Consider the following 15835-nt stretch of genomic DNA (forward strand, 5'->3'; position numbering starts at 1 on the left):
GAGTTTTGAGAATTCCTTACATATCTTGGACACGAGACCATTATGATATATATGATGTGCAAATATTTCCTCCTCTTCATTCCTTTAACAGTGCCTTTCCAAGAACACAAATCCGTAACTTTTCTGAAGTCTAATTTGTCATTTTTTTTCTTTTAGGGATTGTGCTTTTGGTGTCATACCTAAGAAATTTTTGCTTAACTCACAGTCGCAAAGATTTTCTCCTGTTTTCTTCTAAAACTTCTACAGTTTTAGGTTTTACCATAGGTCTATGATCCATCTTGAGTTAATTTTTTTAAGTAATCTCCGCACCCAACATGGGGCTCAAAATCATGACCCCGAGATCAAGAATCACACACTCCACCTACTGAGCCGGCCAGGCATCCCAAATTTTGAGTTAATTTTTTGTATAGAATTTGAGTTGTGGATGGAGTTTAATTTTTTGGAACACAGCTACCAAATTGTTCCAGCACCTTCAAAAAGATTACCCCTTTACCGACTGAATTATCTTTACATCTTTGTAAAATCAATTGACCACGTATGTGTGGGTTTATTTCTGTAATCTCTATTCTGGTCCATTAACCTATATGTTTACCCTTTTCCCCAAACAAAATTGTCTTGACTATTGCGGCTTTAAAATATTAAAACCAAATATTAAAAGTCCTGCAACTCTGTTGCAATATTTTCAAAATTGTTTTGACTTTAAGTTTATTTATTTTGAGAGAGACAGAGACAGTGTGAGTGGGGTTGGGGCAGAGAGAGAGGGAGAGAGAATCCCAAGCAGGCTCCACACTGTCAGCAGAGAGCTTGATGCAGGGCTCGAACCCACCAAACTGTGAGATCATGAGCTGAGCCAAAACCAAGAGTCAGACGCTTAACCCACTCAGCCACCCAGGAGCCTCTGTTTTTTCTAATTCCATGGTCTTTTGATACAAATTCCTACCAACCCTCTCTCCCGGAACTGGATTTGTGCTGGATCTATACAGCTCACTGACATTTTAATATCCATTCTATAAACACACTCTATCTCTCCATTTAAGTCTTCTCCAATTTCTTTCATTAGTGCCCCAAATACCTATTCTTTTTTTTTTTTTTTTTTTTTTTAAATTTTTTTTTTCAACGTTTTTTATTTATTTTTGGGACAGAGAGAGACAGAGCATGAACGGGGGAGGGTCAGAGAGAGGGAGACACAGAATCGGAAACAGGCTCCAGGCTCCGAGCCATCAGCCCAGAGCCTGACGCGGGGCTCGAACTCACGGACCGCGAGATCGTGACCTGGCTGAAGTCGGACGCTTAACCGACTGCGCCACCCAGGCGCCCCCCAAATACCTATTCTTAAAGGAATAGACAGAATATTTTCTCCTTTAAAATCTTTTCTTGGAGCACCTGGCTGCCTCAGGCAGAAGAGCATACAACCCTTGATCTCAGAGTCATGAGTTCAAGTGCCACGTTGGGTGTAGAGCTTACTTTAAATGAGTAATTTTCCTACAGTTATGTATTATTAGTTGCAAAGGAGTTTTGACTTCCTAACTTAATTGTATGTTCTCTATAAGTAAAGATCTGTATCTTTTACTTTATTGATAGAATCAAAGATCATTCAAGGGCTATTATTTATAATATCTAACACGGAAGGTATCTGTCTTTAAGAGCAAGATTTAGATACAAAACATATAGATCTAAAGACTTTATTAAAGGGTCCTATTTCTTTGTGGGTATGTCTATGGCCTTTAGCTTTGGTAACAGACATCACTTCTTGCCTGTACTTGCAGTGGTTAAGTGGTCTTCCTGCCTTTGGCTATTCTTTTCTCTCATTCATGTTCCCCACAGCTGCCTGTTGTGGGTTGAACTGTGTCCTCCCAAAAGACATGCTGAGGTCCTAACCTCTGATACCTGTGAATGCGACCTTATTTGGAAATAGGGTCTTTGCAGATGTAATTAAGTTAAGATAAGGTTATACTGGAGTAGAGTAAGCCCTTAATACAACATGACTGGTGTTCTTTTAGGAAAGTAAGAGACACAGAGACTGAGATATACAAAGAGAGAGCCATGTGAAGACACAGACAAAGAAGAGAGCTGTGAGACCACAGACGCAGAGGTAAGGAGTTATGCAGCCACAAGCCAAGGAATGCCTATAACAACCAGAAAGTCGGTGAACGTGGCTCTGCCAACATCTTTTGTTTTTTTAAGTTGTTTTTTTTTCTGTTTATTTTATTTTTGAGAGAGAGGGCACAAGTGGGGAAGGGACAGAGAGGGGAGGGGACAGAGGATCCGAAGCAGGCTCTGCTCTGACAGCAGAGAGCCCAATGTGGGGCTTGAACCCATGAACCATGAAATCATGACCTGAGCCAAAGTCAGACATTTAACCAACTTAGCGCCCCCAGGCGCCCCTGCCAACATCTTGACTTTCGACTTTTAGCCTCCATAACTATGAAAGAATAAATTTCTGCTGTGCTAAGCCACCCAGCTTGTGCTACTTTGTTATAATATGTTACCCTATAAAATTTACACCTTTCTAGAAAGACTTTTAATAAGTATGTAATATAACTCATCACTTTAAAATCTTTTGAAAGGGAACCCACCTCTTCAGCATGATATGCAATGTCCTTTATGGTATGTAAACCTGCTTACCTTTATCTACTATAAGCTCACCTTCACATACCTTTTCCAAATGTGGCTTTCTTTTTAAAAAAAAAATTTTTTTTTAATGTGTATTTTATTTATTTTTGAGACAGAGAGAGACAGCACAAGTGGGACAGGGCAGAGAGAGAGAGGGAGACCCAGAATATGAAGCAGGCTCCAGGCTCCGAGCTGTCAGCGCAGAGCCTGACGTGGGACTCGAACTCACGAGCCGTGAGATTATGACCTGAGCCAAAGTCGGACGCTCAACCAACTGAGCCACCCAGGCACCCCCAAATGTGGCTTTCTTTAGGCTCCACTCTATTACAGAGCTCTTTATTCTAGTTCAGTGGTTTTCAACCAGGCCAATTTTGCTCCCCTCTCCCAGGGACACTTGGCAATCTCTGAAAACATTTCTGGTTGTTAAAACTGAAGGGAAGGGATTCTACTGGTATCCAGTAGGTAGAAGCCCAAGATGCTACTAAACATCTTACAATGCATAACACAGACCCCCCAACAAAGCATGATCTGTCAATGCCAAGTTTCATAAACCCTGGTCTAGCTGAAACCATTCACTCTAACTTAAAAGTCTCAGCTTACCTACTATTTTTTTCTTGAGGTGTCTGTCACTCCCACTCTGACATGCCCCAACCGACAAGCAGATTAAGGTGCTCATTCTTGCCAAGACATTTTTCACATGGTCCAAAGAGAGGATTGATCACATTGTGTAGGTACTGTAAATGTGTGCCCATGGCCACGGTTTTACTGCAAATGTTTGTTTGTGGCAGTCACCTTCTTCTCTGTCCCTCTTATAAAACAAGGAAGTTTTATTACATATTTGTATTCCAGAAAGATCACAAAGGCAGCACTACAGACAATGGAAAGGAGCATAAATGAAGGCAGTATATCCAAAACAGCTGGCAAGAGATGAACATGAGGAAACCACACCTATAATCCTCAAAGAAAGAGGAGAGACAGGCCCTTAGGAGGAAAATCAGATTACATCTACTTCTTGACATGAGTCTTGAAAGCAGTGCCTCTTTCAGGAGTTTTTTTTAGGGGCAGGGGGAAGAATGGGGTAGGGGTAGTTCAGTCTCTACAATCAAATGAAAACACAGAGCTTTTCCACAGAAAAAAACCCCAAAGGCACAAAAGCTTACATTCAATTTCAGCACAGTTCACAGACCTGATGCCCACGCAAGGACTCCAGGGCCATTAAGAACCTTACTTAGAGGGATGCCCGGCTGGCTCAGTGGGAAGGGTTTGCGACTCCTGGTCTCAGGGTGCTGAGTCTGAGCCCCATGTTGGGGGGTAAAGATTACTAAAAAATATATCAGGGCGCCTGGGTGGCTCAGTTGGTTAGGCAGCCGACTCTTGATTTCAGCTCCGGTCATGATCCCACAGTTTGTGAGTTCAAGCCCTGTGTCGGGCTCTGTGCTGACAGCACAGAACCTGCTTGGGATTCTGTCTCTGCCCTTCCCCAGATCGCGCACACTCTCTCCTTCTCTTTCTTAAAAAAAAAAAAAAAAAAAAAAAAAAAATTATATATACATATATATGTGTATATATATATATATATATACATATATATATATGCATATATATATATGTGTGTATATATATATAAACTTAAAAAAACAAAAAACCACCCTTAGAGAGCATGGACAGAAAAGGAAAAAAGTTGGAAAATTATCTTTAAAATTCGATATGGTTGAGGGGTGCCTGGGTGGCTCAGTCAGTTAAGTGTCTGACTTCAGCTCAGGTCGTGATCTCACGGACTGTGAGTTTGAGCCCTGGGTCAGGCTCTGTGATGACAGCTCAGAGCCTGGAGCCTATTTTGGATTCTGTCTCCTTCACTCTCTGTCCCTCCCCCACTGTGCTCTGTCTCTCAAAAATAAATAAATGTAAAAAAAAATTTTTTTAATTAGATAAGGATGAGAACAATAGTTTGGTGAGTAAACTACTAATACCAATAACAGAGAAGTAAGAGATAGGGTTAAATATTGTGTCTAACATCAGAGAGTTTAATTCATGAAGATTTTTATAGAGAAGCAGGGGGATTTCCTGGCATAGTGAGGGTTGACGGAAAAACGAATCTGGGCAAGAGGTTGAGATTTTGTGGAGAATTTGAGACAAGGCATAATCATTTTTGTTTTGAACAGCGAGGATTAATATCCATGGTCTTAAAATAATTTTTATATTTTTTATTAATGTTTACTTATCTTTGAGAGAGAGAGAGCGAGAGAGCGAGTGTGAGTGGGTGAGGGACAGAGAGAGGGAGACAGAATCCGAAGTAGGCTCCAGGCTCCAAGCTGCCAGCACAAAGCCCAATACGGGCTTGAACCCATGAACTGTGAGATCATGACCTGAGTGAAGTCGGGCGGTTAACTGACTGAGCCACCCAGGTGCCCCACATCTTAAAATAATTTTTAAAAATTTAGGAAAAGTCAATTAAGAGGCGCCTGGGTGGCTCAGCTGGTTTAAGCCTTGGACTTAACCACGTCATGATCTTGCAGTTTATGAGTTTGAGCCCCACATCAGGCTCTGTGCTGACAGCTTGGAGCCTGGACCCTGCTTTGGGTTCTGTGTCTTCCTGTCTCTCTACCCCTCCCTGCTCGTGCTCTCCCTCTCTCTCTCTCAAAAACAAATAAACATTAAAAAAAAAAAAAAAGAACTTTATATTAAGATATTAAAGTAAATATAACATATTAACATCATAGTAAATAACACTTAATAAAGTCTCAACAGTGAAACCCAGAGAAGTCATCTAATTATCAGGTCTGTTCATAATTTACACCAACCAAATCAGCCAACCAGTCTTGTCCTTTCCCCACCCTGATTATTTTTTTTTCAGTATCTAATTTTCCACTTTTTAGTCTCTTCCCTCTCCAATCAAGTTTTTGACAATTACAACCTATAAATGGACTTCAATATTTGGACTACAATATTAGTCTAGTATGTACCTGCCTCTCAGTTTCATGTAAGCACTTTAGGGGTAAAGACTGCTTCTTACATCCTCTTTTAAGAATACCCAGTTGGGGAGCCTGGGTGGCTCAGTTGGTTGGGCATCTGACTTCGGCTCAGGTCATGATCTCACGGTTTGTGGGTTCGAACCCCGTGTCGGGCTCTGTGCTGACAGCTCGGAGCCTGGAGCCTGCTTGGGATTCTGTGTCTCCCCCTCTCTCTGCCCCTCCCCCACTCATGCTCGGTCTCTGTCTCTCAAAAATAAAGTAAAACATTAAAAAAAAAGAATACCTGGTCAAGGGGTACCTGGGTGGCTCAGTCAAGCATCGGACTCTTGACTTTGGCTCAGGTTCACGGGTTTGAGCCTCACATAGGGCTCCATGTTGACAAAACAGCCTGCTTGGGATTCTCTCTCTGCCCCTTCCCCACTCTCTCTCAAAATAAAATGAACTTAAAAAAAAAAAAAAAAAGAATACTTGCTCAAGTTTATTGATTTAGGAAGTTAAAATAGTCAACATGTACAGTCTCCTGATCTCAAATGCTACATAATCCCGTGAACTACTAAAGACACAACTCAGATTTAAAAGCATTATTCTCTTGGGCGCCTGGGTGGCTCAGTCGGTTGGGCGGCCAACTTCGGCTCAGGTCATGATCTCGCGGTCCGTGAGTTCGAGCCCCGCGTCGGGCTCTGTGCTGACAGCTCAGAGCCCGGAGCCTGTTTCAGATTCTATGTCTCCCTCTCTCTGACCCTCCCCTGTTCATGCTCTGTCTCTCCCTGTCTCAAAAATAAATAAAACATTAAAAAAAAAGTTTTTAAAGCATTATTCTCTTAATAGATGAAAAGGAATGCTTTTCTTCCTTCAAACTAATGAGGTCTACTTGGGGATGTTTGAGAACCGAAAACAAAACAAGAAAGAGACTGTCCAGGCTTTAAAGATCAAGAGAAAAACCGGTGAAGCCAAAACTGTGCTTTACAGTTATCAAAGTGAGGAAGCCAGTTTTAACATCTGCTACATTTCACCCTTCACCACGAATTCAAAATGCTTAGGATTTGTTGAAACGATTCCTGCATAAATATACTTAACTGAACTACTCAAACAACAGGAATATGGGTTGTTTTGAGAGGTTGTAGCGGCGGTCTTACTGTTGCCTGACAAAAAAAAACCACTCTTGAGTGCCCTGAGTTTTAGAAACGGGGCCCCTCCAAAAAGGGTTCCCAGGCATCTACTTTAGTCGGCCTTGAGGAACAAAGTAAGTACTCGGAGTAAGGGTGAATTCTCTATTACCCCAGAGATGTGACAAATGTGTCTTTTGTGCAGTTATCTCAACGCGCCACCGTGTTCTGCATACACTACGAACAGCAGATTGCCTTAACAGCAAACATAGGTTTCCAAGGATAATTCGGGGCTTCCAAAAACAAAGTACAGCTTGAAAAAAAAATATATTTTTTTTTTTTGTATCGTAAAGGAAATGCAAAATTGCTGAGTAAAAACAATTCGGATCGTGGGAACAGTTGCATAGAAGATAACGTGGGGCCGGTTTCCCATTTTAAGAACAACAGCACCCAGAAAGAGGAACGGGATGACGAAAGCGAGAGTTTGGGGACGCTCCCCCTGCGGACCCTGATGCCCGGCCCTGGCCCCTCGGTCCCCGGTTCCCGCCGCGTCCGCGTCCCCCGCGGACCCTCAGGCCCGGCCCCGTCTGTCCCCGGTTCCCGCCGCGTCCGCGCCTCCCGCGGACCCTCAGGCCCGGCCCCGACCCGGTCTGTCCCCGGTTCCCGCCGAGTCCGCGCCCCCTGCGGACCCTCAGGCCTGGCCCCGGCGGCGGCCTACTCTGGCCCACAAAGCCCTCCCCTCCCCCGCCCGGAGCCCGGCCCGTTACTCACCGCGAGTTCCGGGGGCGGCCCGGGGCGGGGAAGGGAGGCTGCAGAGGACGGACGGACGGGCTCGCAGGAAGGGCGGGGGGCAAACCGGGGCGAGAGCTGTAGTCGGACGCGGGCCCGCCGGCCTCCAACTTCCAAACCCGCGAAGGCACAACCTCGACCGAGGCGCATCTTGTCGGGAGGCACTTCCGGAGGCTCTCTAGGAACATGGAGGTCTGGAAGCTCTATGGCCGGCCGGCTACGGGGACCGGCGCCCCGCCCTCCGCAGTCCCCGGGCTCGTCCGCCGGTGCGCGCTTAGCGGTCCCCGGCGGGAGTGGGGACGTGGGCGCGAGCTCGGGTCCTGGCGGTGCTGGCGACTGGGCGCGGAAAGACCCCCGCACTCGGCTGTCCTCCGAGCCTCCTGTACAGACTGCCGATCGTTTGAGGAATTCCTCCCCATCACGGTTCACAGCCTTTTGAATCCCCTATGGCGCTTAATAATAGTACACCTTGTACTGTTGTGTTCACACAACCATTGTAAGGGCGGCTGGGTGGCTCAGTCCGATGCGTGTCAGACTCTTGGTCCCGGCTGGGGTCGTGATCCCAGGGTTGGGGGCATCGAGCCCCATGTCAAGCTCCACAACCGGCTCCGTGCTGAGTGTGGAGCCTGCTTAGGATCCTGTCTCCCTCTGCCTTTCTCCCCTACTCGTACTCTCTCGCTCTCGCTCGCTCTCTACTCTCAGAAGGAAAGAGAAAGAGAGAAAGAAAGACCAACCATTGTGATTGAGAATAAATTTCCTCTGAATCTTTGTAACTGTTCAGCCCTTTTCTATCTTACTGAATTGCAATCTCTTAAAGCCAGCTTTGTAGCTTAGCTTTTCAAATACCAAACCCGGGAGGGAAGCTTCACTAGTGGACTTTTGTTTTAATACCACAAATCTACGTTCACATCTACATTCATTCTTTTCTTGACTGAGAGAAAGCCAATCTCACAGTAGATTAGTAGGGGCTTTATTCTAGTCATTGTCTTACTGAGACACTATTTCAGATTCTTCTGAACAACTGCTTGCATGCTTATTAGCTTCCAGGGGTCCTGTGCAAAAATGGAAAGAGTACACGTGCTTGCAAGCAGTGCTCCCAATCCTTGCCCTCTCAGGGTATCTACTATGTGTCCTTGTAAACGTTAAGATTCACGGACTTCCACATAGGTGTAAATCTTAATTTACACGTCGCCTTAATGCATTATGTTTCTATCATATTTGATCAGAAGTATTGCCTGCAGGCCTGTGTTTCACTGTTTTTCCGGTTCTTCCTGTTTTGGGATCTCCTTGAGGTCACTTGAGATTACAGAAGGCTGACATCAGTCACCTACTGCCGTGTTAGTGCACACTTTAATACCATTGTATTAAAGATTTAGCTTTTCAGACTAGCTAGGATTTGGGGGTGGGGGTTGAGGAAAATGTCTTATTTGTGTTGTTTAGGTCCCCCTCCTATTATGATTCCTTCAACATCTTTCCTAACTACCCACTTATTCTGAGTTCTCAGGTGCCCCTCCAATCTTCACCTTAACTTCCCCTCTTTAGCAGCTCCTACTGATACCCACCACCAATGTTTCTATCCAGTCTCCAACCTGAACCAGAAAATATTCTGTCCACCCATCAGGACTAAATCTTAGTAGTTTTATTTGTTTTTAGGGCTTTTTTGTTTTCATCTAATCATCACAATGAAACAAATAAGAATAAGCACTGAGAAGTTACAGTGTTTCTAGACTCCTTCAAAACACTTATTTTTGCTGTTTATTTTATAGTTCTTGCCTCCCAGATGGGGTGGTGACTGGAAGTAACTGGCAACAGACTAGGAACTCTGCCCTTGGTTTTTGTTTTTATTTATTTAAAAAAAATTTTTTTTAACGTTTTATTTATTTTTGAGACAGAGAGAGACAGAGCATGAACGGGGGAGGGGCAGAGAGAGAGGGAGACACAGAATCTGAAGCAGGCTCCAGGCTCTGAGCCATCAGCCCAGAGCCCGATGCAGGGCTCGAACTCAAGGACTGCGAGATCGTGACCTGAGCCGAAGTCGGACGCTTAACCGACTGAGCCACCCAGGCGCCCCTATTTATTTATTTTGAGAGAAGGAGAGAGAGAGAGAGGGTGGGGCAGAGAGAAAGGAGAGAGAGAATCCTAAGCAGGCTCCATGCCATCAGCGCAAAGCCCAACGTGGAGCTCAATCACGTTGAGATCGACTTGAGTTTAATCAAGAGTCAGCCGCTTAACTGACTGAGCCACCCAGGCGCTCCACAGAGGTAGTTTAGAAGTAAAATAGTATCATGACCTAAGGAAAGATTTCTCGAAAGGCACTAATAACAGAAAATATTGCTAAATTTGACTTCATCAAAATTTAAACCTTCTGCTCAAGAAAAAGCACCATTAAGAAAGTGAGAAGAGAGGCTACAGCCTGGAAAACATGTGTGATACATATTTCTGACAACTAGTATACAGAGTATGCAAAGGACACTCACAACTCAATCATAAGACAAACTAACATAAGTAGGTAAAAGATCTGAGCGGACACTGTACAAAAGAAGATATTTGAATGGCCAATGAGTACATGAGAAGGTACTCAACGTCATAGAGGGAAATATAACAAAAATCACAACAAACCATTAAAACCACTACATATCCGTTAGAATGGCTAAAATTAAAATGTCTAACAGCGCCAAGTACTGGTGAGGATATGAAGCGATTGGAACTGTTATTCAATGCTAGTGGGAGTTAAAATGGTATGCTAATTTCAACAACTGGCAATTTTTAATGAAGTTAAATAATGCCTACATTCTGATCCAGTAATCTCACTTCTAGACATTTAGCTAAGACATATGAAAACACAAGTCCACAGCAGCTCTATTCATAATAGGTCCAAACTGGAAAAACCCAAATGTTCATCAATAGGAGAATAGAGAGTGAAATAGTGTAATGCTCATACAATATATACTACTCAGAAATAAAAAGAAGCTACTAATAGATGAATGATGCGGATGAATCTTGAAAATATGTTGGTGGGGCACCTGGGTGGCTCAGTTGGTTAAGCGTTTGACTTTGGCTCAGGTCATGATCTCATGGTCCGTGAGTTCAAGCTCCCCAGTGGGCTCTGTGCTGACAGCTCAGAGCCTGGAGCCCGCTTCAGATTCTGTGTCTCCCTCTCTCTCTGCCCCTTCCCTATTTGCATGCTCTCTCTCTTTCTCAAAATAAATAAATAAACTTAAAAATAATTTATTATGTTGGGGGCACCTGGCTGGCTCAGTTGGTAGAGCATGCAACTCTCAATCTCAAGGGTTGTGAGTTCAAGCCTCACGTTGGGCATAGAGCCTACTTAAAACAAAAAAAAGTTAACAAAACTAAATAGTACGCTTAGTTTTATGGTGTGAAAAACACCAGGCCTCCCTCACTCCTCCATTCCCTACCAATATCTATTCCCTAGAGATATCCAGTTAACTCTTTCCTTTTACTTTTCATGTTAACCTCTATATTTATAATGTACTAACACTGCTTGCTATTTCTTGATTTTTCACTTACAAATATTCTTTATTATGCATTAACTTCCTACTATGGAAAAAAAAGCATTTAATTTTTTAAGTTTATTTATTTTGAGAGAGAGAGAGAGAGAGAGAGAGAGAGAGCAGGGGACAGGCAGAGAGAGAGAGAGGGAGAGAGACAATCCCAAGCAGGTTTCGTACTATAAGCAGAGGTCAGTGCAGGGCTTGAGATCTCACCACAAACGGTGAGATCATGACCTAAGCCCAAACCAAGAGTCAGATGCTTAACCAACTGAGCCATACCCTAAAAAAGCATTTCATTTTTTATTTTTATTTTTTTTATTTTTTATTTTTAAAAAAATTTTTTTTTTCAACGTTTTTTATTTAGTTTTTGGGACAGAGAGAGACAGAGCATGAATGGGGGAGGGTCAGAGAGAGAGGGAGACACAGAATCGGAAACAGGCTCCAGGCTCGGAGCCGTCAGCCCAGAGCCCGACGCGGGGCTCGAACTCACGGACCGCGAGATCGTGACCTGGCTGAAGTCGGACGCTTAACCGACTGCGCCACCCAGGCGCCCCAGCATTTCATTTTTTAGACCACTACTAGAACTAGCCACACCAGGGATTAGAGGACACATAAACTTCCTGAGTTGCTAAGTCCAACAGCATCAGCAGCCCCACCAAGGCACAAAAATGTTAGACTCCAGTTACTTGTACTTTCCCCACTTCTATAAAAAGGGGACAAATTTCTATTAATGTTACCAGATGGAGAAACATTTCCAAACTTAGCGTCAGCTGCTCGCTGCTGGAAAATCTGTGCTCAGAGGCAAGTGATTGTGGGAAAGGAAAGTTTACTTTAGTCAAGGAGCCGGTAACCTGGGTGGACTACCTCCCAGGTAGTAAAGAGGGTGGACAAATCTTTCAAAGACCATCTTCCCTGTCCAGGTGAGGCCAGAGAATTTTTTTTAAATGTTAATTTATTTTTGAGACAGAGAGACAGTGCATGCGCTGGGGAGGGGAAGAGAGAGAGAGAGAGAGAGAGAGAGAGAGAGAGAGAGAGAGAGAGAGAGAGAGAGAGACAGTCTGAAGCAGGGTCCAGGCTCTGAGCTGTCAGCACAGAGCCCGACGTGGGGCTCGAACCCACGACCCGTGAGATCATGCCCTGAGCTGAAGTCATACACTTAACAGACTGACCCTCCCAGGTGCCCCATAGTCCAGAGAATTTTAAAGGGGAAGGCATGGGAAAGGGAGGGGGCTACACACAGGAGAAGCAGGTGCCCAGGTGGTAGTCGTATGTGGACATGACCCTGAACAGACTCTCTGGCAAAGCCAAAGCTATTTTCCAATGCTGTCAGGCCATATCCTGTGGGAAAGTCTGGTCCTTCACTCCTCAAGGCCAGTGGTCTGCAAATCTCAAGGAAAGCAGGTTATTTCTGCCACAGACACAGGGACTTAGGTCAGCAAGAAAGGAGTGCATAAAATTGAAGCGAATTCACCCTTGAGATCAACTGGAGTGCTGTTACAATAACACTCCAAATATTTTCCACACCTGGAACCTCAAAGGTGTTCCCAGATTCTCCTCAGTTGCTCTGAATTTTAGTTTCAGAAGCATCACTTCATATGTAGTATATGGACTAGCATAGTAATTTTCTAAAATTTTGGTCTCAGGGTGCCTGGGTGGCTCAGTCAGTTAAGCCCCCAACTCTTGATTTCCGTTGAGGTCATGATCTCACAGGTCCCTGGGATCAAGTCCCACATCTGTGCTGTCAGTGCAGAGTGCTGAGCTTGTCAGCCTGCTTGGGATTCTCTCTCTCCTTCTCTCTCTCTGCCCCTCCCCCACTTGCTCTCTCTCTCTGTCTTTCTCTCTCTCTGTGTGTATGTGTCTGTCTCTGTGTGTGTGTGTCTCTCTCTCTCAGAATAAAAAACTTAAAAAAATAACAAAATTTTGGTTTCATGATTCCTTTTATATTCTTAAAAACTAATGAGGACCCCAAAGAGCTTATTTTTATGTGGCTCATATCCATCAAGATTTGCTGTATTTGAAATTAAACCTGAGGAATTAAAAAATATTTGAAATAACAATAACATTTCCATTACATGTCAACTTTAATATATTTTATGGAATCTAACAATATCTTCTAAAACAAAAAGTTAGTGAAAGGAGTGGAATTACTTCACATTTTTGCTAGTCTCTTTGAAGTCTGGTTTAATAAGTGGCTGGATTCTCACACTTGCTTCCTCACTCAGTTTCACCGGAGAAGGTCAAACCTCAGGACCGACAATTGTAAAGGGCAATAGTGGGTCATTCATTTAAGAACTGCATTTGGGGAAGTTTGGAGATGTTCCCTAGCTGGCCGCTGGGGCTTGTGTCCTCTGCCCACAGCTAGATACTCACTTTCTAAAACAACCGGAAAGGCTCTTACCAAGAGACTGAACGAAGCATAGCAAAACTTGAGATGATTCAGGACATTTACAATGGAACAAAGAGGAGGAAAAATAAAGATAGCATTCTCTAAAAGTGAAGTACACTGAAGCCCGCCGCCCTAGAGGAAGGTTCCTGTTTTGGTAATTGTGTAGGTCCTTGGCCTGTCTGCCTGCCCTCTGCTCACTCACCCTACAGGAAGGCCTGCCTGTAGTCTGCTCGTGTGGGACCTAGATTGAGACTCTCCACTGGGGTAAGACCAGCTGCAGAAGCAGCCTCCTCCCACTGCAGTGGAAGTTCACACCACCTACAGTAACCAGCACGTGACTCACTCCCAGATGCAAGCGATACCGAGATACCACGCGTCAGAAGACACCTAATGAATATCAAGAGCAGAGCATGAAGAAGAAGGGGCAGAGGTGTCTGACCCCAGAGCACGGACAGACAACCCAGGGAACAGAAAAATGGATTAACCGTAATGAGGCAGGGGAGGAAAAACTTTCTCTCTTCCCTTCTTGGTTCTTTGGTTGGCCTAATAAATCAACATGAGATGGTTTAACTGGAGGACAAAATTTTAGGGTTGTTCATACAGGAGCTCATAAAACTACAAGACTCAAAGAAGTGACCAAAGCTGACTAAACTTCTTTGTTTGCCTTTTGTTTTTTATTATATTTTAAAATATTAAAATAACAAAATATGATAAAAGTGAGAATCTACATGTATATAAAGCAAACACAAAAATATTAAGTAAATAAATAAATAGATAAATAAATAAATAAAAGCTGACATTTCCTCTACCCCCAAATGCTACTACCTAGAATGTTGGGAAACAATTCTCCAAGGATTTCTCACATTTCTCTAAGTCTTCTGACAGATTTTCTTTCAGTTCAGCTTTTCAAAGATGTATCTCCTTTTGGAGCAGATTTATTTCCTAACAAGGATAATAAAGATTGTTAGAAATAACCCATCAACCGGATCAAAGGTGGGATGCAGAGACTCGCAGCACAGTGAAGCAAGGCTTTAATCAATGTTCTTACGAAAGTGGGTGTCTGATGGACAGGCACACTCGGGGCAGTTACAGCAGACAATTTATCTCCTAGTGTGCAAGTCCGTCCCCTCGTTCCTCATTGGCTGAGTACTACAGAGGTTACAGCCTTATCCTGACATCACCTATGCCCATGTAAGGCAAAAAGTAGTCTGATTGGAACAAATGTGCATTCCCTGAGCTGACCAGAGACTTTCAGTCCCTCCTATTGACAGACATTTAGATTTTTTCCTTTCTTTCTACCATTAGCAATCCTATCTGCCTTACTGCCCTCTAGAATGTCCCTCTCCTTACCCCATAATCACTGTGAGTCTCCCGAGTCCTCTCAAGTCCAGGAGTTGTCTCATTGTTTCCTATCATTCTAAACACTAGTCTGTTATTCTCATAACAGGTCTCTCTTCTCAGGGTTTCATTAATCTATTTATCACATTCTATTTTGTATTACTTGTTATTATTGCATATGCTCTTAACCAGAGTATAAGCTTCCTCATCTAGTATTTATTCCGAGATCTCTCTCTCCCACTTCCGGTATGCAGTGGCCCTTAAAATATGCAGATGTGCCATACATTTCAGACAGGAAAAATGGTTTGAGTTGTTTTGTCAAGTGGCTAAATTTAGTCAATATGATTCACCTTCTCCTTTCTTTTCTATTAATTCCTTTCCCTGAGATCTGTCTTTATTCATCCAGGTAATACTTCTCAAGACCTCACCTGTGCCAGGTGCCAAGTTTGGTGAGACTGCTGAGATGAGCAGCTATAGGTCGCTCACAATGACCATACCCTTTTTCCATTCTTCATGGTTTTTGTCTTACTCCAGTCTTGTCTTGCACTTTACTTTTATGGGAGAGCCAAAATAACTTCCAAGCTACCCTTCCAGGTTTTTGGCTGAGGTCCCCCCAACAGCCAATAAAAATGTTAACAGGAGAAAAAGACGTTTAGTAATGAAAGGGCGGACCTACGCCTTCCGACTCCATCTTGTTCTGTGTCCTCCACCTTGAATGACTGTGTCCCCGACATGCCCCCTTTCCGGGAAAATCGCAGAAACCTCAGACCACGCCTCCTCCCCTTGAGTAACCTCCCGCTCACCCGTTCAAACTTCCTGATCAAAACACACCCAGCGACCTGTGGCGACCTGCGTAACAGGACTCCTACCCTTCCCCAGCCAATGGCTGAGGCCACAGCCATTACCTCACCAACTGCCCCTAGACCCCTATAAAACCTTTGTGCTTTTGAAACTCCCTCTCTCCGGTATCTCACGCTGCGTCGGTGCAGGTAGGGGATTGAGTTCGAGTTAGCTCGAATAAAGGCTCTTTGCTTTTGCCTCGGACTCGGCTCCCTGGTGGTCTTTGGGGGTCACGAATTCTGGGCATAACAGTAACAGGTATACCTCCTGTATACA

At 43.9% G+C, this 15835-nt stretch overlaps 1 protein-coding gene and 1 non-coding gene across 2 annotated transcripts in view; one reads left to right on the forward strand and one right to left on the reverse strand.

Annotated features, from left to right (window-relative positions):
* Positions 1 to 15835, reverse strand: part of LOC131515227 (uncharacterized) — a 45447-nt gene that overhangs the window by 13251 nt on the left and 16361 nt on the right. Inside the window, exon 6 of the mRNA XM_058735972.1 lies at positions 7463 to 7912. Within this exon, the coding sequence (XP_058591955.1) occupies positions 7463 to 7912 (450 nt within the window). The remainder of the gene's footprint in view (positions 1 to 7462; positions 7913 to 15835) is intronic.
* On the forward strand, positions 10725 to 10798 carry TRNAE-CUC (transfer RNA glutamic acid (anticodon CUC)). Its single transcript has one exon. It is a non-coding gene; the product is annotated as a tRNA-Glu (tRNA).

Source organism: Neofelis nebulosa, chromosome 6 (genome assembly GCF_028018385.1).
Source record: "Neofelis nebulosa isolate mNeoNeb1 chromosome 6, mNeoNeb1.pri, whole genome shotgun sequence".
NCBI lineage: Eukaryota > Metazoa > Chordata > Mammalia > Carnivora > Felidae > Neofelis > Neofelis nebulosa.